Source organism: Phoenix dactylifera, chromosome 1, assembly GCF_009389715.1.
Source record: "Phoenix dactylifera cultivar Barhee BC4 chromosome 1, palm_55x_up_171113_PBpolish2nd_filt_p, whole genome shotgun sequence".
Taxonomy (NCBI): Eukaryota; Viridiplantae; Streptophyta; class Magnoliopsida; order Arecales; family Arecaceae; genus Phoenix; species Phoenix dactylifera.
Window position 1 is genome coordinate 1,780,920 of NC_052392.1, and position 23,238 is coordinate 1,804,157.

Here is a 23,238-nt window from a genome sequence, read left to right on the forward strand (position 1 = left end):
CAAAAAAGTTATTGTCCTTTATTAAAATTGAAGAATTACAGTAGATTCCCTTATTTGATGACCTGGTGTCTCATCTCTTTATTAATATTTTTGATAAATTCTCTTTATTAATACTGCATGCTTCATTGCATCCTTGACCAATCTAGATAGAATCTATGAAGCAGTTCGAGCAATTAAGAAGCTTTTTCTTCTCCAAATTAAAATATAGCTAGTACCGAAGCTCCTCTCTTAGATTGCAAGACAGTGCAAATGTTTAAGAAAATAGAGAGAACTTGGAAACATCGAAGATATATTAGTCATGAAGTTCTATAGCAGCATGTTTTCTCTTCATTTCCTTAACTGATACATATTACAATCCCTTTAGTTTGATATCTTTGTAGGTAGGTCTTCTCATAATGAAGTGCTAAGCGAGGACTACTGTTTCAACTGCAGTGGATGGAAGGACCGGTTCCAACGGATCCCAGCCTTTCCATATCTCAGGAAGTGCTTCCTTGATGTTGTGGATGCTATTGAGGGCATGGTCTGCCCCTGAAACCAGCTCCGAGCTCCCAACCTGCATTCCATTCTTCCAAGCTTTAGACAGAAGTGACAGCAGAGACTAATTTAAGAGCTATGGATAGCATTGATTTCTTTATGTATGTTGGTCCAAGCACTTCAGTTAGCCAATTGCATATTTTCCAATTAAGATAATCATAGTTTCTTCATTTCTATAGGTAAGAATTTGTCTTAATATAGAGAAACTATGGCATAGTTAAATTGATACAGAGCAGGTGTTGGCTTACGATGACGGTGGTAAGGCCTGCTGCCTTTCCCGCTGCTATATTTCGAGCACTATCATCAAAAAAGATCTGAAAATAGAAAAGTTTTAGCTTCCAACTCTTGCTTAAAATAATGAAATACTGAAAGTTCTAAAAATCAGTATGTGTCTTACTGTTTTCTGAGGATCAATATTTGCAATCTGAATAGCTGTTTTGATGGCTTCAATGGAAGGTTTACAAAGAATACGTGGTGACCCGGCTTTTGAGCCATCTGCTTTGCTTGAACCAGTATCCGATTCACTTTTGCTTGAATCAGTATCTGATTCACCTTTGGATTGTTTTGCTTGAATCAGTATGTGATCTTCAAACTCATCTGAGCGATTGATATCGATCTTTTCATCGCTATCGCTGGGTAGAACTGGTGGATTCAGTGTTTCGAAGCATATGACACCCTCAAAACAATCTTCCAAGCCCAGTCTTTTGAGGACTTCTGCTGCATGGGCTTTATCAGCATTTGTGAATATCTGTAGAGAGTGACGTAAATTTAAAACTTGTGATGAGAAAATAATTCTCTTGAGAAACTAGCAACAAATAAATTAGGTTCGATTATGAGATCGAATAGTTTAGCATTTTTCTGATGAGCGTGAGCAATAATATATCCTCATATTTGGTTGGTTGCACTTATCTACATGATAAAAAATGAAACTATTATTTCTGGGGACTTCTAAGATCAACATACTATTTTTCTTTGTGGCATTGAAAGGAGTAGCCCCCTTAAAAATGGATCAGGTTTTAAAATTCCATATGGCAGTTTTCCATGAACATAAGCATGGAATTCATCATTGTCAAACTCAAAACCGAGTGCCTGCATAGGAATCACAGTAGATTAGAAAAGCCAAAACTTTATTAACAAACTAATCTCTCAAAAGCTCTTCAGAAAACTAGTGCCTCTACCTTTAGACCGGCCATCGTTGTTCCATACTCTTTATACAAATCCAAGCACATGCGTGGAACTTGGCTTTTTTCGATTCGAAGATGATGCAACATGTAGTCTAAAATTTGACAAAAATCAGTAACCTTTCTGTCTATGTACAGATGCATATTTAAGTCTATTGAATTTAATAACAAATGGCCAAACAATGGTGTGCATTAACCATGGTGCTCCTATTTTAGATGCCCCAGTTAAAATTTAGGAGCGATTATGCTTTCTATCTTCATTAACATAACAAAGGCCTGAACTTGGAAGACATCATGAATTAATTAACCATTTTGGAACTGTTAAGCTTACCTTGTATATTCTTCCTGCAAGCTAAGTTGATGCCTGAGCTCGACGGATACAAGGTATCATCCATGTCTGAGATACATAGTACACCGAAAGATGGCAAATGCATCACATAACCAGTCATATAAAGATTAACTATCAAAAAAAAGATATTTGCTCTGTTTATTATGTAAGAAATAAAATACTGCTTGCAATCTTGGTGAAATGTAAACTAAATTATCAGATAATCTTTTATTTGAAAAAAGGGTAGACATTACACCTACCAAAGAGCAAGCACTCATATTTTACTTCGCCTGAAATAGAATCCATTTGTAAAAATCAAACCTGAAAGAGTCCATAAGTGAAATAATGAAGAATTATGGTCAGTTTTCATATTCCCATCAGAAAGGGAAATGACATTTAAGCAAGCAATTCCATGAACAGGAGATGTAAAGCACCTGTGAAGTCATAAATTTTTCAGATAGTGCTTCCAAATTTAAACATCTTAGTACTAAATAATTTGTAATTTTTTATAGCAACAGGTATATACGGATGTAACCGATGCCCTCGGAATGCCAGAACGGTATTAAATTAGTCCAAGGTTCAACAACTCATGAACAATTAAAAATGGAGATCAGCATAAAACAACTTATAAAATTCCAATAAGCAAGTCATCTGAACAGTTCATAGACAACCAGAACAAAGTAAGAACTATTATGACCACAACAAGAGGAGAAGAGGGAGCAGAGCAAGGGTCTACAATCAGTCCAGTGTCTCAAAAATATGACTTTGGACAGAATATGAGAATAAGGTTACCTCTGAAGAAAAGCACTCGAGTTTGAAAGAACAATGGCTAAGTACTCGTGATGGAATGATGATTTAAGCTGATCCATTAAGAGGTCTATTTAAAAGAACCGAAAGGTCGTATTGGAGAAGCAACACATGTTGCGCATCCAATTTTCTCAGTGGGTGATGGAGGAGAATATCTTCCATTAGTCCGAACAATCCATTCATTCCCTTTTTCCGTGTCTTCTCTCTTTCATTACAAATTAGAATCTCTGTCATAAAGACCGAAACCAAGAATAGAATAGATTCATAATTCCCAGGCAAAAAGAGCATGGATTTTATCCTCTCTTCCCCCTCCCAGACTCACAAGCAAGATACCATAATATTTACTCCGATCTCTTTTGCTTTCTTTGTAGATTGCATGAGTGACAGATGGCCACTGGCTTATATTCTCTTGTATTTAGATTCCAAATGCATGCCATGATCAATATGCTTACCTGAGCCTTCCACTATCTATCCAATTCCTCTCTCTCACACACACAAGATACCATGTTTGAATTTTGAACAAATTATGTTTCTGGCTACCGCTTTGATTTCCACGTGTTTAGATTCCAATAAGATAGCATGTCATAAAAGTATATGACAGTGGAGAGTTGCCGACGTAGCAGCAAATGTGAAAGTTGGTGGAAGATGAGAATTATTCCTTGGATTAGAGAGAGAGCATGAGCTGGTTGATAGGCATCAGGAGATGGATCGACTCGGTATATCTTTTATATACCAAAAAAAAGGTATATCTTTTAACATATTCTTTTCCATTGGATCCATTCCTGGTAGAACAAATCGACATGGATGGTGGACTGTTGTGCGAGCGATCCTTGAATTATTGAAGACGGAGATGTCCATGTGAATTGGAATACTCCACTTTTCAATGTACTTTAGAATTAATCAATCGAGTTATTTAGCTAAGGTGGCAATGGGCTGGGTTGGTCGGCTTCGGGTCAACTCGAATCAAGTTCGGGTCAAAAAATTCTCCACCTATGCACAGACAATTTATAGTCCGGTTAGAAATCAACCTATTTATTTTATATAAACCCATCCCTGCCTACCAACCCATCCAAGGTTTCTCCTTAAATTCATGTACAACTAAAAAGTGAAAAAAACTTAATAGAAATCAAGATCACAATCAACAAAACTTATAGAATTTTTAAAATATATTATCATAATCATAACTAACTTTGAAATTTAGGATACATGATAGTGATGAAGTAATTAGGGCTAAAACTAGCTAAAATACAACAATATATCCTAAAATCATATGAGCCACCCTGTCCATCATTCACCATAACCTTCTCTCTTTTTTTAAGTTAATTAAGAACTATATAAAGAAATTACTATACATATCGACTATTTTCAATCTAGGAGGTAATTGGTTTCCAACCAGATCATCCTGAGTGGTCCAAGCTCCACACCATCTGTTTATAAACAGATTGATATTGGGTCAACTCAGATGGGGCGAATTCTGGCACGCGGGCTGGTCCTGCACGCTGCTGCTGATCCTACGCCATTTTGGCCGCCTAAGGCTTGGGCAGTTTAGGCTCATTAGTTGTCCGATTTGGTCCCTCAGTGTTGCTTAGACCTCGCTTGACTGAGCGCCATGGCCGTGGTTTTGGAAGGTTTTTATCAGCCTCCCACTCGACGCACTCGCGGTCGACAACGTCGGAGAGGAGGGCCTTCTCGATGGACTTGACGGTGAACGCCTGGCCGATCTCCGTCAAGATGCACCGATACACAATGCCAAACCTCCCCCGTCCGATCTCGTATTCCTCCAAGATCTCGACCGCTATGTCTCCCAAAAAGGGCAGGACCCCAGCCAGCATTATGTAAAGCACCACCTGGGCGCTCCAGACGTCCACCACGAAGCTCGGCACAACTGGGGAGGTTTTTTCTCCACCTCCCACGATCGGACGACCATGGTCGACCGCAGTCACAAAAAAAATGGGCCTGACCTCCTCAGTCCGGGCTATTACATTTAGAGACATATGGCCTCCTTAACAAGGACTACCACCCAGCTTTCACGCCACTTCATGGATGGCATTCCACGTCGCCATATCCCTGTAGAGCCCTGCTAGTGTTTCAGTTGTTGGGCAGCTTCCGGCAAAGGCAACATTTTCGCTTCTCAGAACTACTCCAGAGGCGCAAAACTATGGTGATTCAAGATATTACCTAACAAATTATATTGATTAGTGGCAATAGAAGGAAGATGATAAGAGTACAAAAGTTACTGGGTAAAGTACGACGATCAGAGAACTCAAAAGATAGGTGCAGCTCATACCCTAAACCCCTAGAAGGGCAAGGTTAGCAAATGGTGCCCTTGAATAATGAGACGTTCCATCCCTACAGCTACGCAGGTATCTCAATTGTTGTCGGAATTTCTAATTTGCAAATCCTAACATAAGTGCGGTACTAACAGGAAAAATTTTTAAATATGAACAGCAAGAGTGCCAAAATATACATACGGTCGCATGATGATTGCGATGCTATACTCAGAAAAACAAGAAACACAGGCAAGTACTAGTGTTTCTGATCTGCCCAGTGGAACTTGCTATTCTACTTTCATATCTTGACTGCACTTCAAACTACTATTTCTTCCCGCCTCTAGCCTTAGACTTCTTGTTTCTTGTTTCTTTTGCTACCTTCTCTGCTGTTTCCTGGTATTTAACAAATCAGAAGAGCGAATATTATAAAGGATTGGCAAAAGCAATGCAAAATCCCATTTCAATATACAAGTAATTGAAGCAGCTAATTTAGCAACAGATTGCGCTATTGCTCTTTCAAACAACTGAAGACATTATAGAGCGTACCAAAAAAAAATAACGACAAGACAGAGAGCTGTCATATCATCTTAGAAAAGCAAAAAATAATATTTAGTCAAAAGCAAAGCAAATCACATGTATATGGAACCAAGGTGAAGCCTATATTTCACGACAAGAAGCCTGCCCATCTAATTTCTTTATTCCTGATTACAGAATTCCATGTCTCATTTACATGTTATCAATTTTGGTATTTCCAATCCAACCTAGCAGTTTAATAATAAGAACAATAATTCTTACATGCCTGCACGAGAGCAAGAGAGCAATCAAGCGAGTGAGAGAGAAAATAAGCATGGATCCCCTTACGCACTAGTAATAAAAGTCATAATATATATCAAATCTTCTCGAGAAAAAGAAGATTATGATGACAATTATGTCATGCATCAGCTAAAAGGATGAGAATCAGCTCATTCTTCAAGATCTGTATGCACCGATAAGTTCAAGAGGATGCCACTCTTTTATTTTTTTTCATATGCGAAGGAAGTACTTGCCCAAATATAACAATACCAAAAAAGGTATTTTTCTTTCTCCTCCAAAGTTCAAACCTATGAAGTTTCAATACAATTGATAAAGTGATTCTCCACCTTCTCAGTAGACCAATCAATGAAGCCCCTTCGTGTCACATCCCGATCCGGAGCATGACATGGTCGTGCTACCGAAAGGCACAACCCACGATAACACGAAGCTAAACGTTTCATTCAACTTCCAAATTCCTCTCGAACAAAATATAATAAATAAAAATCTAAATTCATCATCCATTAATTCCCATTCGATAACTTTAATAAAAAAATTCGAGAAGACAAGATCGAGCATATGGTGGTTTCGTGTAGGTCGGGTCTAGACAATTCACTTAATGAATTGGACTCATTCAGGGCCAAGATCAATCAACATGGTTCATTAATGGAGGTTTCAGGGATATTCAATAAAGCCAAGGTGATCGACCCATTAGGCAGCCCGGACACCAAGACAAATCAAGGCCTCTTTTCAGGGGTCAACTCAAGTTCGTAGATCAAGTCGATGGGACTCGGTTCATGAATCCATGAGTCCTTTTAGAGAAAAAAGATGGAGATGAGAGAGAAAGAAGAGAGAAAAAAATGAGGGATAGTTTTCTCTCTTCTCTTCTTCCTTTTTTTCTTCTTTTTTCTTCTTTCTTGGCAAAACAAAGGAAGAAGGGAGGCAGCTGGTGGCTGTGATCGTGGTGGTCCGGTAAAATGACAGCCGACAAGGAGGTTGGCGGCGGTAGCCGACTGGCCAAATTCAACCTAAATGGAGGGCCGAGAAGGGGGTTTATTGGTTCTATCGTTCTCGAATCCCAGCCCGCTTGTCGGTGGCTGGGAGTCTGGAGAGGCCTCGACGACAAACACCGACGGCGGCGGTGCTTGGAAAAAGGAGAAGGGGCAAAAACAAAGCAAAATAGGGGATTCTTTTCCCAAAGCGGTTTTCGGCCGATTTCTTGGCCGGCTGCCATGAATCTTAGTCGTCCGAAGAAGAAAAGGATAGAAAGATCGGAGTGTTTCCTCAGCTCCGAAGGCGCCGACGACCTCAATTTCCGGCGAGCACAATGAATGGCAGCTGCAATTTCGAAGCAAGAGAAAAAAAAGTGAAGAAGATGCGATCACCATCTTGGAGGGCCTTAGAGGGGAGGAACTAAAGAGGAAAGAGAAAACAACAGAAGAGAGAATTGTAGGCTCTCTTTTCTTCTCGAGCGGTGGGAGGTGCTCGACAGTGGCGGCCGCTTGTGGCCGGCAACCCACAACGATCGACGATCCATGCGGTGCCGGCGGTGTGCCACGTCCGGCAACGGCCAACCAAAATGGAAGAAAGAAAAATACCGAAACATGGAAGGCTTGTCTACGATCAATCTAGCAATTCACCGGCCAAATTCAAGGGAGAGACGATGGCCCAACAACCAAAAGAAAGATAAGAGAGGGATCAACAACAAGAACTTACCTCCGACAAGCTCTTCCGGCTAGATCAACGGCAAAATTCCCAAGTATATCCCACGGTAATAAACTCAAAAATCTCCTCAAAATCGGTGGCGGACTCGATAATCAATGGTAAGGCTCGAAGGAGTGAGGTCCCTTAAATAAACATAAAGGCTAGAGTTTCCTAGCCTCTGACGGAGTAGAAGAGGAGCCGAAATCGGTCTACTCAAACAGGGAACATCGTTCCCTCTCTGTATTTTTTTTTCTTTTTATTTTGTTTGGGCCAAAAGACTGGGCCGATCAAGTAGACCGAGCCCTCACACTTTGAGTGACAAAGATTATAATTACATAATCCAACTAGCTACATATGTTTGTACTGCAGAAGATGCTATAGGAATTTCCCATGCAAGGATGTTCTTTACAAATTTTAGTCTTAACATATAAGATCCAACAATTCATCAGTTACTCCTAAGGATCACTAGAATTTTGTCGGCATCATTTGCTGAAACAGATGCCCGATATCGGCTCACAATTTCTGAATTGCATCCCTGAAATTGGCTGTTTTAATCTGCCAATATTGGTGCGCGAGCTCATACAGACTTGCAGAGTGAACATCCTACACTTGAGTGCTGGTCTGGGAGCGCCAAGTGTGCATTTGTTTTTCTGTTACCCAGGTATCACGGAGAGCATGGAGTGGTCAGTTCTAGCTTGCGTACTCATTTGTAAAAGAAGCTTTAACTTGATAATAAGACATGTCCTAGTAAGCCAACGAAGCACTTTTCTAAGGCCACATATTCAGGCTAGTAAAAACAAGAAATTGCTACCTCAAGAAAAGTAACACTATTGATTTAGTTTGAAAATTGTTATAAATTTATGAACCTTTAGTGACAGTTTTGTGCCCCTTTCGTTAAAGCTATCTTCAGAAGAAAAGAATTATTGCAAATTAATGAACATTATTCACAAGAAAGCAAAGAGAGATGAAGAAGAATATTGCACTTAGGTGATAATGGGGGGAAAAAATTAGAGCGGATGGAGTCTTAGGTTCTCTTTATATGCAGCTGGTTTCAGAAGAAAAACAAGCCATAGATGCAGATAGAAAGATATGAGAGAATGTTCAAGAGGAACTAATTAAACCAAAATGGTGGTTCTTCAAAAAACCTGAAGCTGAATCAATCCACAAATGGGCTTGGTCATGTCATGTGAACCAAACTTCAGTGTCAGATAATTCAAAAACCTTATTGCCTAGGGAAATATTCATAGATTAACAAGTCAAAAGCTGTTATTATAAGTGCATTGGATGGGATAACCCATAAATCCCCTAAACTGATGTTTTATTTTCAGACGACTCCATGTCGTGGGCTGGAAGGGCAAGAACAACTAACCAAATGTTAGCCCACCCCTAGCAGCACTGGTTCAAGTAATAGATCACCTGTAGGTTTGGCCAGCTTGGAGGAAAAAAAGAGATGAGAAAGACGAAACTTTATGCTGGACTCCTATAAAAACTAAGAACTGCTAAACTTTGGCACTGTGCATACACCAATACATACAGATTTTGAACTAACCCTGATACTAGTATTATTGAAACATGAGCTTCTTATATAAAGCTGATATTACAACTTCCATGAGTAATCATGTTTTTTAAAATTTAAGTTAATTATTTGTCAGCATCCAAAGCGATGTATTAATGGAAAAGTTATGTATAACTAAAACGTCATGAAATTGAAGTTAGTTTACAAACTAGTTATACGCATAAATTCTCAGAAAGCTAATTCATTCTGGTATTTTTTTTCTATGATCATTGATGCACATAATGATTACTTATTTGTATGTGCTGCATATGTATGCAGAAATGTAATATGTGATTAAGAAATTGCAGATAATAAATGGTACTAGAAATCCAGCAGATCAAGGACTGTGATGCAATGGATTCAACTTCTAAAATTAAATTAAATTTAAAAATAAAAAGCGAACAAACACGTGAATGAAAACTTGAATATCACGACAGCCATCTGATCTGAATCATAGTTTTTCATTTTCCTTTCCATATGTAGAAGCATTGACATTAATGCTTTTCAAAATAAACCCCTAAAAAAGATAGCTCACAATGCCTGTCGCCTAAAATTCTTTTTTTATGTTAATGTGACAATCCTTTCTAGTTAGTGGAAAATAAAAATAAATATTTACTGCTTGTAACAACCATGTCTTAGTACCGACAAAAGAAAAAAGTATGCTGTGAATCAAGCATCCAAAGACCCTTATACATTTTCACATGATGCATGAGACAGAAGTCACAAAAGGGCCTCGTAATTATTTGTGTTCAATGTAATACTATTCAAAAGCAATGGTCAAAGACAAATAGTTCTGACGAATTTTAACGCTCCAGATGTCTCAAAGATGTCCAAGTCAAACTTAAACATCACCCCAGCAGAACTTTTAAATGCAGAGAAGGTGCAAATCCTCGAACACATTTGCTATGGTGACAAAAGGATAGGAAAAAAAAAGAAGGATTTTTTGCATGAATACCCTTCTAAAAATTCAAATTTGTGTGAATACCCTCTTAAATTTATATTTATTTTTGTATCCTCATAAAACACTGTTTTTGTACAAATGCCCCAAATATAACGGTTCTTTTAACACCATTAATAAAAACCACATTTATTTTAATTAAAAATAAAATAAAATTTTGAAATTAATTTTTTGTGCCCCATCGCAATCACCTTATAAATATTTCTTTTTGCACATCTACCCATTCAAGATATTTTAGTCATTTTAATTTGAAACCGTTAATTTTTTAACGACGTTAGATGGCATAGGCACATATGCAAAATCAAGGATAAAAAAAAAGAGTAAAATAGCAAAACAAGCATTTGACGCGGGTATATCAATTTTGGCAGAGTATTCATGCAAAATTCAATATTTAGGAAGGAATTCATGCAAAAAACCCAAAAAAGAAATAAGGAAAGGTGCAATAGGCTTGTAAAACATACCTTCCGTTTAAGAGGCATGGATGCACTCACAACTGGCTTAAAAAGGATTCCAATCTACAAAATTCTAAATGGAGTCATAGACTATCTCGAAAAAAAAGGGGAAAAAAATAAATAATGACATTATAATGCTTACCGCCCTTGGGAGGATTTATTCTTTGCTGCTTTAATCTTTTCTATTGCCTATTGAATATTTACAAAAAAAACAACTGGTTGGTATCAAGGATTTTGAGGGAAATAGGCTCATAGGAAATACTGCTTTATGGCATGAATGAATACCTTTATTACTCGGTCATGGTTGAAACCATTGTCTTTCACCAGAAAGTCCACAATGCCCTAAAAGAGGAAAAGAAAGCATCTTGTTATCTGTTTGAAGTCAAACTAATAGGTATTGTACGAGCTAACTTGGATATCACTAGATACCTCCTCATCTGGAGCAGTCCATTTGAGCTCTGCAAATTCTTGAGACACAGTAGGCTCTTTAAACAGGCGCCGAGCTTCTTGATATGGCCAGTCCTCAGGTATTTGATACCTGCAAAACAAATGCCTTAAACAAAATTCTGACAACATAGAAGAGACACAGAATTTCTGTAATGTCACTACACGACTAATGGAAGTCCTGCATTTTCAGAAACTCAAACAACAAAGCCAATGAATACGAAATCCATGTTACATGAGCCATCAACAGGTGCACATATGCACTCGCACATTTTTTTGCATGTGGGGCAGAGATTCTACAGAAAGCAACCTCAATCCATTGACAGAAAGACTGTGCCAGGCATGTACCCCAGGCAATTTAAACAGGCTACATGAACAAATAAAACCTAGCCTTCCAATTTCATCCTGTCAAGCAACGAGTATAAAAACACTTTAAGCTACTCTATCTACCCATTTGTCCACTCTTCAGACAAAGAGTTATCAATAAACAAAAGGTATATTTGAGTATTTATAAAGGAGTTGTTGATAAACATAAGGTTTATTGGAGTATTTATAAAGAAGTGAAAGCCCAATACAACCCTTGTCTTCATTCACATAGAATGGAAAAGGTCAAATGATATTCTGGTCATCTGACCACTCTATAAATGACAAAGTATTTTGCTCCGGGACATTGTTTTCCTTCTAAATATGAAATAGCAAGAGATGACATACAAGATAGAAAAATGACAATTTTACAAAAGGTAATTCTTTTTCCACGAGGATTGAAAAGGAGAGTTATTGCAAGGTAGATATGTGCCACCAAACATTTCATCCTTCTCAACCTCAACCATACAAGTCAATCTGCAATGTCATAGAGCATTATGAAGTGTGCGCCGAATGAAATATCATCAACCTAGGCAGATAAATCTTTAATTGAAGCCACCAGATGCCAGATTCTTTTTTAAGGTCATCACTTCCCAGCATCAACTAAAATGACTGAATATTATTCTAAAATCACCTACAAAGATGGTAAGAATAAAAAGATTTTCCATATACATGGGCACAATTTCATTGATATTTGGTTCCACGTGGTGTCAACAAGAAAACCACATAGCATTTTCAACCGTTTATGTAATGAATTATCAACAACCTAGGCAAAAAAAAAAATGATTCCTAGCTATGCTGGTATTGTACTGGTATGATGACCCATAACCCATATCGTGTCGGTATGGGATAGCCCGGCACTGTGCCAGTTCAGCCAGAAACCAGTACCAGGCTGGTATAGGTTTGTAAAACCTTGATTAGCAATCAATTCAAGAGCATAATTTGATAAAATTGATTATAAGTAATTCGATTGAGGTACTAAAGAAAAATCACTGAACTTTTTGCTTCACAAATTTTACAACACATTGCCCATGAATAGCATATTGCTAGCATACAGTATTTTATAAAAAAAAAGACCAGTAGAAATTCAGAAAAGTTTGCTTATGAAGCAACTTGATATATAATGAAGACCCAAGGCAACTTATAGAGGCTTCAATAAGATGTGGTGATGTGAAGTTGTGTAGGCATCTGCCATGGAGTGACCACAAAAGAATTACAAGGAGCCATTGTCTATGCAAGTTTTGTGACTTCTAAACCTGTCATAAGCAGAAGCCAATTTATCCTAGCAAAACATCCACTTTGAGTGGATATTTATGATTCGCTTCAATAGCCATTAGTCAATGGGGATCATTACCCTTCTTTGTTTTAAGCAGCAATTTCTTAAAAGGGAAACACGGCTTGACAAAAAGTGAAATGGAACAAAGAAAAGAACAACTAAATATCTGGTCATGTTCATTGGTGATGACCTTCTGATAGATTTTTCAGATGCGCAGCCACCAGCAAATCGGCCAAGTGATCATCATATTGAAAAGTAAATAGAGGAAGAATATTCTCCTGAGAAGACTGATACTTTATACATCTACAGTAACATACGTAACACAAACACACACACATATATGATATACAGTTAACATGCATAAATAATGCTTTTGCAGCGTAATCACTGAATCACAACTGTCTTATATTGAAGTTACATTCCATTAGATCAAAAATTAGCTTATGTAGCACATATATTTGTGTAATCATTGATAATAAGAACTCATAACGACAATTGCCTCTTGAACAAACTCGTGTTTATCTAACTTGGCGGCCCATCATGTTTCTACTCAACAATTCTATACAAACCAGACAAAAAAAAAGGAAGAAACTTTTACCAAAAAAAATAAAAAGAAAAGAATTGGGCAAATATGTCTCAGACATAAAAGAAAAAAAATGTAACCATGTTGATAGATGCACCTTTCTTTGTTTATGTTCTCCAATATGTTTTCTATGCAACCATGCTTAGAGATAAGCTTCAACGCTGTTTGTCCCCCAATACCTATTTCCAAGGCATGCATTAACAGCATTATAATACAGTTTCTGCGGCGTGCAAAGTGAAGTGAAAAGATATATTAAAAAAAAAAATGCATGATGATAATAATAAGTTTACAGCAACAGAACAAAAACAGGTTGTTCACAGTGCAATGAATCAATCACCTTTAACAAGCAATTCCTCTGCAAGGTAGAGAGCAACAGATGGGACTATACAATATTTTCTAAAACATTGCTTAAGAGAAAGAGATTAAAGAGTGTGGTTAATACAATGGATGTGCATGCAGACTCTACACAAATGACATGCATACACCAAGAATCAACACTCAGCCTGTAGCTTCACTTGTCATTAGTAATCTTAATGTCACTTATAGAAAATATAATGGAAATTGATGTGTTAAGGATAACTGAATGCTAAAAGAGTCATAAAAATCACTTAGGAGGGTAACAGTCTGTTATCAGTAGGATAAAAGCAGTGTTTCCAGCTGAAGTTTGAGTAGCAAACACTATTAATATTTATTCTATTTCCAACATTTTTCCCTTTATCTCTATGTATTCATTTATATTTATATTTATATTTATATGACAACTTTTAGAAACACAACCCATCCCCCCAACCCCACAGTGTTTTTGGGTGATTACACTTGCCTTCTAGTTGGCCTAAATTAGGGATATTGGCAAAATAAGTTGGTGGGTTGCACCAGATTGGCAATTGGTTGTAAATTTCTAGTTACTAAAACTTCATTTTTCATTTGAAAAACAAAAGAGGTGTTAAGCTGAGAAGGATGGAGCAGCAGATTAAATATTTGAACATATCATGTCGTGCAAGTTGTGGTTAGTATTTATACATAATTACTTATATTCTCAAAGCCATCATACCTTTGATACTATCACAGTAGTCACATCCACAAAGAATGCACAAGTCGATGAATTGGTCCATGGTGAGTTCTAGCTCCTCCAGTACCTGAAACTTAAACATGAGATCAGAGAGTTCAAGATGAAGTAACAAGCATAACACTGTCTACAATATAAGGCACCTTTGAGACTTCAAATTCCATCACAGGGATTTTTTTGGAGGTTGGATCCATTAAGTGGCGAAGAAACCTTGGTGCCCCAAAAGTTAGTGAATCCATATCCTCGGATGCCACAGCATGTACCTAGAGGTTAAAATAATCATGACAATAAAAACTATAAATATTGAAATAGTAACCACTAGCCATCAAACCATTTTCATGCCTTATCACTTTTGCAAAGTGATGCACACTGCGCTTCTGCTTCAGAAGGTGCCTGTAGAATGTAATAAGCAAGTCAAGCAAATTTCTAGATTAAGGGCTTGCTTGAAAATTCCTATAGGATCGAGCTGAAAATCCTATAGAAATCAGGCTTGTTGGCCCATCTATCTTTTATTTTCTGAGAGCCTGTCCAAACCCAGCCTAGATCCTAGCCTTTGGGCTACAGAAAGGAAAAAAAGACTTATAAAGATCTTTTATTTCTTCCCACGAGATTTAAGCTAGGTGGTATTTGGTTGATACAGGGCCATGCTTAAATAGACGGCCCAATCCTTTAATCCTACAGAATTTTGAGCCTAATCCTATAGAATTTTCAGGTCAATCCTATATGAATATCAAAACATGCCCTAAGAGCAGCATACGTCTTTCGTCATGCACTGTTTATGCCACAAGTCAACAGGTGAGCACTGTCATCCTTGTATGATTGGATTTTACTTTCATAAGTGTGGTTATTTTGTTCAAATGAGTCTTATATGAAAAAGACAAGTACATTTACTGTCTGGTCATGCCAACTTCAAGTCTTCTAAGATATGTTGAAGTAGCTCTTTGAGTGATAAATACATGAATGAACAAGTTCAATAAAAATAAACAAAATGGATCAAGTTCTGATATCACCTCAATGACAGGCACACCCATCAATCTTAGAAGTCGTTGACAGTCTTGATTGTGTTGCTTTGTAACCTGCCAGAAACAAACAATTTCAGGAAAACCCAGAAATTTATCATTTAAACTTTAGGGAAAAAAGTATCCCATATGTATCAAATTAACCGTGAGGAGTTTTAAGCACCAAAATGTAGTCAATACATGTATTATAGTATCAAACTGGAGATTCACCTACAAGGCCCACAAAGAGAGACACTATAATATACAAGAAAAGTCACAGGATGAAATGGCATATTACTTTGGACCAAACTTCAAGGCAAGGGCATGCATTTTCTTAAGAATCTGAATATTCAGCCACACTTTGACTATGAAGCAAGCATCAACGACAGCGGCAAGTCCAATAGATACACTATGTGAACCATTGAATGTGGTTTGAGATGTCATAAGTTGAAAGTACTCAAAGTTGGTACCTTTTTCCAATACCAACACTTAAACTCAGTAGAATCGGCAGCTCTAAGCTGCACATAGATCATGAATCAAACTTGTATGTAGCAGACAATCTAAGTGCCCGTTCTAAGGTAAAGACCCTCACTTGTAACGATGTTTTGTAAGGTTGGATACAGTTGAGCTGGAAACAATTAAACATGTAACTTTGGCCTCAGTTCTATCATAGCACCAAACATCAAGTCTAGATGAAGGTTTTAAATACTGTGGGACAAGCATCGTCCCAATTCTTCCATGGAACGAGACACCCTATATCCCGACACTCAGAATGGTGGATATTTGTCCCATGCCAATCCATTTCCTGACGTGTTCCTCTCCAACACTTGAGACGGCACTCCATACCAACACTCAGGATGATGGGATGCCCTGCCGTGCCACCAGTATTTGAAACTTTTGTCTGAAATATTCTCATCTCTTGCTACTAGGGAATAAAATGATCCCGCTTCATTGCCTCTGATGGCAGAGTGGTTTTTATTGTTACATTCAATACAATCATGAAAATAAATAATTCTTGCTGCTTTGTCTTCACAGTAATTTCCATCATTCAACAAGACGACAACATGCCATTGTGGTAAAATATTCTGCATTTGTCATGTTGAGTGTCAATGTTCAAAAGTCAAAAAGCAAAGTCTAGGGAAGTACTAGATTTTTGGATAGAGGAAAATTTCCATACTTCCAGAATTTTGAATCTTTGGGTCACTCGTGGATAAGGCAATAGTATTCATGATCTGTCTTCTTTGAAAAACAAAATGTGGGATGTAAATGCAGGACACTGAAAACTACCTTTACAGTCCTTTTGCTAAACTTTTCAATACCCTCCTTATCTCCAGCCTGCAAAGGGATAAAAAGGATAAAATGGAAATTGCTTGACATAGGACAAAGAAAGCTATCAAACGGGTAGAGCACAGCATTCTAAATCGGTAGTCAATAAGAGAAAAGCACTTACCTCTATTGCTATACTCAAATCCTTGGTGGCATCCTCCCTTTTTGAGAACCTGTAGAATGCAATAGCTTACCGAATGTTACACATGCAACCTCGAAGCGTACTTAAATATTTCAAAGTCATCCAAAGGAAACTTCTTAAATTATACCTCTTTGCAAGCTCTTGTTTCTTCAAATCTGGTGGATGACCATCAAAAACATACCTGCCATATAGTTTACAAGTTTCAGCAAGAAATTACCTTTATGAATAACAAAAATTAACCATTGGAATTGTGAGATATGCATGGTCTTCAAGAAAAAGGGAGGAAGTTACACAGGCTTTATTCCGGCCTCAAGCAATCTTATCGTCCGGTTGAACATCCCTTGCAAGTGACTACCAAGTACCAATACATCAAGTGTCGTGAGATAGAGAGAGAGAGGTCCTACAGATTGAGACATGCAGTAGAGACTGCTAGCCAAAATTCAGTATGGATTTTTTATAAAAAAAAGAAAAAGAAAAATCACCTCGTAACTTCACCAGCGTCATTGGTAAGGGTTTCCATTCCTGTCCTTCCCACAACAATCTAACAAGAAGATAAAGGTTGCGGAGCATAAAAATCGAAACCTTTTTGGAAACCCAAAACCCTACAACTCATATAGCAAAGGGACAACTCTTTTCTAGTGACGAAATCAAAGAAATTTTGACTCAAAACTCTGAAAAAAACATGTGGAAAGAAGGAGGGGAAGAAAGAATTGAATCCGCAAACTAGATTGCCGATCAGATAGAGAGAAGGAGGAGGCTTGTTGACGGACGAGGAACTGGTAGATGCTCATGCTGGCGTCGATGGCGATCTTCCTCCCGAAATAGCTCTCGAACTTTTGCTCCGTCATGGCCTTGGGGGCGTTGTCGGCGAGAAGCTTCGTTAAACCCTAGCAGAGTGTGGCGAAGAGAGAGAGAGAGAGAGAGAGACCATCAGAGCGAGAGGAGGAGGCATTGAGCCTCGAAGGAGGGGTCGATGGATCGACAGTCCTAACCTTTATGCCCATGGCGGCGGGGAGTACGGCGGAGGAGCTCGGAAAGAGATTTGGGGGGGATTTTCGTAGCAAGAAAAGAAAGAGGGGTCTCCAACGCAAAGGACAAGAAGGGAGCGAGGCTTCCTCGCTTTTCCCGCCTCCGGAGTGAGATCCGATCACCATAGACGAGGGACGGGTTCAGCCCGCCTTGGTTGCTATCGATGTGGAGCCTTGGCCCAGTATGCTTGGCCGGCCCAAAAGTATAGGCTGGACGTGCAGCGCCCATCAACTTTCGATCAACACCATGCGAGCTATTTTTTGACGAAGCCAGCGTCTTTGCCTTTTCCCCCTGCCTTCTAACTTTCTCGCCTGTGCTCGGAGTCGCCACATACAACGTCTAGTTTCGTCATGTTTCTCACCTCTAAATAGTCCTGATAGCCTTGGCCCATAAGTGTCAACAACTTTTTTGCCAGTCAAATGATTCATTAGGCCATGAATCTGCCACGAGGTTACTATTGAACAAAATGTTGCAGCGGCCATCAGCTCCTGTCAACAAAAAGAAAATGAAGGGAAGTACAAGAACACTGACAGTTCTTGCACTCATGGATGAAGCCCGAAGTTGATGCATAATGGGGCTATTAATACACATGGCTTTCCATGCAATAAGAAATTTATCAACTATTTAGTTTAATAATATTTCCTGACCATGCAATATATTATATATAGTATGCTGCTTTCTGTTTTTAGTTTGGTCTGATTAGAAATATCTCATCAATGAAAGTAGCCGAATACATACATACATAGAAAATGCATGTACTTTGATTCATTCTACCTCAAATTTGGTTTTTTTTTAAAAACAAGAAGGAAGTGTTTTTCTATGGTCAAAACATCAAATTAATCAATGTTTAAACAAGACTCATTGCCGTCGATCTTAAACGTAAAATTCCTCCCTCCTCCTGCGCGTCAGAGAGAGAGAAAAAGAGAGTAGTATAGGCAAGCATTGTTTGTTTGATAAGACCAGTCTAAGAATTGAAGTGGTTCCATTCTAAAGCTGAATTGTGGAAAGGTTTGGTGCCGTAAATAAATTTCCTATATCTAGATGTATTCTAGCTATGATTGTGTGGAGATCGTTCCTTTAATTGGTCTTCTAGTGCGAGAATATTATGAAATTTTGGAACTGGTTTGATCACATGTCTATCAATATCGCCATCATCATATTCCTCTCTATATTTGTTTTATATTTGCTTCTCTAATTTACTTAATCTCATCCCATTCCTTTCTTATTTTAATCATGAATATGACATGCATATATTATAGATATCATGTACAAGTGGGCAGACACTCGAGGGGACTTTCATGGAGGACTTGTTTTTTCTCCTTCGTTCTGTTAGCAAGTGGAAGGGACGTTAGAAGGGACTTGTTTGTTCTCCTTCGTTCTGTTCGCAAGTTTGGCTCTCTCTCCCTGAAGCACCACTGCCCGTGCTCGTCCTGGTGATGTTCCTTTCCCGAAACGTTAATAATGCCGGAAGGATATATATATTTTGTGCGAAGTATATGCCAGTCTTTCTCTCTATAGTTAATGATGGCTAGAGAAAGAGAGAGAGAGAGAAAGAAACTATTCTGCGATTCTTGAAGACATATAATAACACACATGTACCGAAACAAAAAACATATTAAACAAACCAATAATCAAAAGGAAGTGATACAGCTAGCTGGTTTCTTCTCCTTTTCGTGTAGGAGCAAATTAAAGAAAGCAAAACAGCAATCGGGAACTGCTGTTTTAGACGATGGTGCACCAACTGGGGTCTTCGTAGCCCATGGAATGGTAGCCGGAAAGGCACGTGCCACAGCGGCATGGCACCAACCCGCACGGCAGCGGGAATGGTGGTGGGCACGTGCCACAGCGGCATGGCACCGACCGGCACCAGGGCGGCGGACATGGCGGTGCGCATGGTGGTGGGCACGTGCCACAGCAGCATGGCACCGACCGGCACGGCGGCGGGCAGGGCGGCGGACATGGCGGTGGGCACGGCGGCGGGCACGGCTTAGGTTTCTCTTTGGGTTTCTCCGGGGGTTTTGGGGGAGCCGGGGGCTTGTAAGGGTTAACGGATTCGATGCTGACGGCCACCTTGATCTTCTTCAACACCCTCACTATGCACACCGGGTCGACAATTCCGATCACCGTCAGCGTGCCTTTCTCCATATCCACCGTCATCTCGTCGATGCCTGCCAAAAATACTGCTCGCTTAATGGACGAGAGTAAAGCAAATATAATCCAACTCGTAGAGCTCCTACCTTCAAGCTTGCCGACAGCCCTCAGCATGAAGCTTGTCTTGCACGTCATGGTGACCTTTAACACGATCGTCTTCTTGCCCTTGGTTTCATGCAAAACCACAAAGACATACAAGATAAATTAGAGCTCATGTGTATGAATCCATATACAGCTCTTTCCGAACTTTTAGATGAACGGGAGCAAGGAGGGTCTGAGCCTACCATGGCGGCACAGACGAGAACCAATGGAGGTCCGATCCACTTCTCTGCAGGCTCCGAGCAGTGGAGATAAAATTCACCTTGTCCACGATTTGCGTTATGCATACTTTTATACACACGCGCTATTATTAATGAATTGGGTGTACGTGGCTTGATAGGCGGACAAAAGCCATCTGTCACACCACCTATACTCAATTATATACTCAATTAATAATTTGATACATGTTTATATATGTGAGATTCTTGGATGCCCCCCATGTTCCTGTGTCGGGTCACGTCCTTTGGCCATGCTGGATATATGTGTACATATTATCAATTGAATAAAGGTGGTTTGGCAGTTGGATGGAAAGTTGAGCGTAGATGATTTGACGGATGGCCAAAAACAGCAACGATTTTTTCTTAGGAATGGAGATAAAATTCATTTTGTCCTAGATTTGAGTTGTTATTAATTGAGTATATAAAGACTCAGCTCATCTACCTCAACTTTATCCTTGCCGTTGGCTCTCCTGCATTACCATTAGTGGGTCATTAGAGCACATGAGACACAGCTTCGTTCAAAACCATTTAATTACAATAATTTTAGTATCAAACAAATGAACAATGGGTTAGTTGTCTACAATCATACGTATGTTTTGTTTTGTTTTTTCTTTTTGCTTTGGGTGCATGATGACCTGCCTATCATATGCTGATAAATAACATAGCAAAGGATCGATTTCAATTGTACTTGTATTCCTAAACTGATCTAGATTAGAAAACCGAGAGATAACTTTTTACTTGTTTTAGGACTCTGAATAATCCTACCCTAGTAGGGCATGGATTCTCCATCTATAAAAGAGATGTTCAAGATATTACGTATTCATCTCAAATTATTGTGCACTACTCTCCTGTTTTCTTTTTTCTACTATCTTCTAAAGTCCTGCTAACTTAAGCATCGGAGGCCCTCCAACTGGATCAGCTCCAACAATCTCCTTTGCTTTTCTCTTTATATGTAGATCGGTGCTTCATCTTCCACCGCAGCATATTGATAAGTGTCCTTGTCATCTCTAGATCACCATATCAGATTTTAGCTCTTGAATTTTTTTGCATCTATACTTTGCATGTTAACTCGTTAAGAAACAAAAAGAATAAATTGGTTTGAGGATGTACTTCTAAGGATGGAATGAGCTTGTTGTTAGAGTCCATCGGTCTCAGTTTGTTAATTAAATAAACTATCTTCCGGTTACAAAAAACCATTAGAACTTGCTCTTAGAAACGGAAATGAAATTGGAACAAAAACAAAAACGAAAAACTATAGAATAAAATGAACTAGCTGAAATAATCCATGGAGCCAATATGCTAGTTTGATCTCATGTTTGTTGATCTTGGTTATGAATAACTCAGATTGGTAAATTTTTGTTTCTCATCTTTGCTCCGTTTTTGTGAACCGTAGAAAAACATTTATTAAAGTGGCGTTTGGTGACACAAATGGGATCACCGAGGTAATCATAGATCACCGGTGATCTTTATTCCAGTATTTTTTTGATAATTTAAGATCACCATGTCTAGCTATGTTTCAGGGTATTCACAAGTAATATTTTTGGTATTCCATAGGAATCCAAGGCCACCTAATGTATTCCATAAAATATATAAAGACAGAGCTCACCTACCTCAGCTTTATCCTTGTTGTTGGCTTTTGTGCATTATCAATAGTGTGTCGTTAGAGCACATGAGACAAAGCTTCATTCGAAATCATTTAATGATGATGATATTAATATCAAACAATGGGTTAGTTGTCTATAATCATACGTGTGTTTTGTTTTTTTTTGTGGGTGCATGATGACCTAGCTATCATATGCCGATAAATAGCATAGCAAAGGATCAATTTCGATTCTACTCGTATTCCCAAACCGATCTAGATAAGAAAATCGAGAGATAACTTTTCACTTGTTTTAGGACTCTGAAGAGTCCTACCCTAGTAGGACAAGGATTCTCCATCTTTAAAAGAGATGCTCGAGATATGAGGTATTCATCTCAAATTATTCTGCTAGTCTTCTGTTTTCTCTTTTCTATTATCTCCTAAAGTCTTGCTAACTTAAGCATCGAAGGTCCTCCAATCGGATCAGCTCCAACAATCGTCTTTGCTTTTCTTTTTATATGCAGATTGGCACTTCATCTTCCACCGCAGCAGATTGATTAGTGTCCTCCTCATCTCCAGATCACCATATCAGATTTTAGTTGTTGAATTTTTTATGCATCTATACTTTGCATGTTAACTTGTTAAGAAACAAAAAGAATAAATTGGTTTGAGGATGTACTTCTAAGGATGGAACGAGCTTGTTATTGGAGTCCATCAGTCTCAATTTGCCAATTAAACAAACTATCTTCCGGTTACAATTAGAACTTGCTCTTAAAAATAGAAATGAAATTGGAACAAAAACAAAAGGAAAAACTACAGAATAAAATGGACTAGCTGAAATGATCCATGGAGCCAATATTCTAGATTTATCTCATGTTTGTTGATCTTGGGTACGACTAACTCAGATTGGTAAATTTTTGTTTCTCATCTTTCCTCTATTTTTATGAACCCAAGAAAAATACTTATTAAAGTGGCGTTTGGTGACACAAATGAGATTACCGAGATAATTATAGATCACCAGTGATCCTTATTCTAGTATTTTTTTGATAATTTAAGATCACCATGTCTGGCAATGTTTCAAGGTATTCACAAGTAATATTTTTGGTATTCCATAGGAATTTAATACCACCTAATGTATTCCATAAAATATATAAAGACAAGCTCATCTACCTCGGCTTTATCCTTATTGTTGGCTCTCATGCATTATCATTAGTGGGTTGTTAGAGCACATGAGACAAAGCTTCATTCGAAACCATTTAATTACGATGATATTAATATCAAACAATGGGTTAGTTGTCTACAATCATACGTATGTTTTTTTTTTTTTTGGTGCATGATGACCTGCCTATCATATGCTGATAAATGGCATAGCGGAGTATCGGTTTC

The 23,238-nt window shown here is 38.4% G+C and overlaps 3 protein-coding genes across 7 annotated transcripts; all 3 read right to left on the reverse strand.

Annotated features, from left to right (window-relative positions):
- Nucleotides 1-275: 275 nt before the first annotated feature.
- Nucleotides 276-2,972, reverse strand: LOC103695783. 2 transcript variants are annotated; one of them, XM_008777195.3, is made up of 8 exons: nt 2,836-2,972; nt 2,304-2,364; nt 2,047-2,112; nt 1,713-1,810; nt 1,498-1,623; nt 932-1,282; nt 783-848; nt 276-553 (listed from the first exon to the last, which is right to left on the reverse strand). In XM_008777195.3, exons 2-8 carry the CDS (start codon nt 2,347-2,349, stop codon nt 404-406), a joined length of 903 nt encoding a protein of 300 aa, XP_008775417.2. In that variant the 5' UTR covers nt 2,350-2,364; nt 2,836-2,972; the 3' UTR covers nt 276-403. The 2 variants fall into 2 exon arrangements, with proteins under 2 accessions (XP_008775417.2, XP_008775418.2); XM_008777196.4 differs by lacking the exon at nt 2,304-2,364 and having other exon boundaries at nt 2,836-2,883.
- A 2,153-nt stretch (nt 2,973-5,125) lies between these two features.
- LOC103695782 (flap endonuclease 1) lies at nt 5,126-17,844 on the reverse strand. 4 transcript variants are annotated; one of them, XR_602293.4, is made up of 18 exons: nt 17,769-17,844; nt 17,547-17,663; nt 17,259-17,317; nt 17,068-17,127; nt 16,904-16,957; nt 16,759-16,807; nt 16,596-16,643; nt 15,321-15,386; nt 14,653-14,703; nt 14,454-14,573; nt 14,296-14,380; nt 13,342-13,423; nt 11,008-11,116; nt 10,864-10,920; nt 10,721-10,767; nt 10,588-10,641; nt 5,322-5,513; nt 5,126-5,237 (listed from the first exon to the last, which is right to left on the reverse strand). XR_602293.4 is itself a non-coding variant. In XM_008777194.4 (17 exons), the coding sequence occupies exons 1-16, from the start codon at nt 17,778-17,780 to the stop codon at nt 10,614-10,616; spliced, it is 1,044 nt and encodes a 347-aa protein (XP_008775416.2). In that variant the 5' UTR covers nt 17,781-17,844; the 3' UTR covers nt 5,161-5,513; nt 10,588-10,613. The 4 variants fall into 4 exon arrangements, 3 of the variants coding, with proteins under 3 accessions (XP_008775416.2, XP_008775414.2, XP_008775415.2); XM_008777194.4 differs by having other exon boundaries at nt 5,161-5,513; XM_008777192.4 differs by lacking the exons at nt 5,126-5,237; nt 5,322-5,513 and adding an exon at nt 7,893-8,263.
- A 1,510-nt stretch (nt 17,845-19,354) lies between these two features.
- LOC103695780 (heavy metal-associated isoprenylated plant protein 43-like) lies at nt 19,355-20,334 on the reverse strand. Its single transcript, XM_008777191.3, has 3 exons — nt 20,241-20,334; nt 20,043-20,121; nt 19,355-19,973 (listed from the first exon to the last, which is right to left on the reverse strand). Exons 1-3 carry the CDS (start codon nt 20,241-20,243, stop codon nt 19,528-19,530), a joined length of 528 nt encoding a protein of 175 aa, XP_008775413.2. The 5' UTR covers nt 20,244-20,334; the 3' UTR covers nt 19,355-19,527.
- Nucleotides 20,335-23,238: the final 2,904 nt, after the last annotated feature.

Bases quoted from the DNA above. Each gene is read 5' to 3' on its own strand.
- LOC103695780 (XM_008777191.3), bottom strand. The intron at 19,974-20,042 runs GTAGGAGCTCTA...TATTTTTGGCAG, and splicing joins GGCTGTCGGCAAGCTTGAAG to GCATCGACGAGATGACGGTG.
- LOC103695782 (XM_008777194.4), bottom strand. The intron at 17,318-17,546 runs GTCCGTCAACAA...TCTTCTTGTTAG, and splicing joins TGAGCATCTACCAGTTCCTC to ATTGTTGTGGGAAGGACAGG. The intron at 16,808-16,903 runs GTATAATTTAAG...TGCATTCTACAG, and splicing joins AAACAAGAGCTTGCAAAGAG to GTTCTCAAAAAGGGAGGATG.
- LOC103695783 (XM_008777195.3), bottom strand. From the start codon at position 2,349: ATGGATTCTATTTCAGGCGAAGTAAAATATGAGTGCTTGCTCTTTG. The intron at 1,624-1,712 runs GTAGAGGCACTA...ATTCCTATGCAG, and splicing joins CAACGATGGCCGGTCTAAAG to GCACTCGGTTTTGAGTTTGA. The intron at 1,283-1,497 runs GTATGTTGATCT...CACTCTCTACAG, and splicing joins CAATGCCACAAAGAAAAATA to ATATTCACAAATGCTGATAA.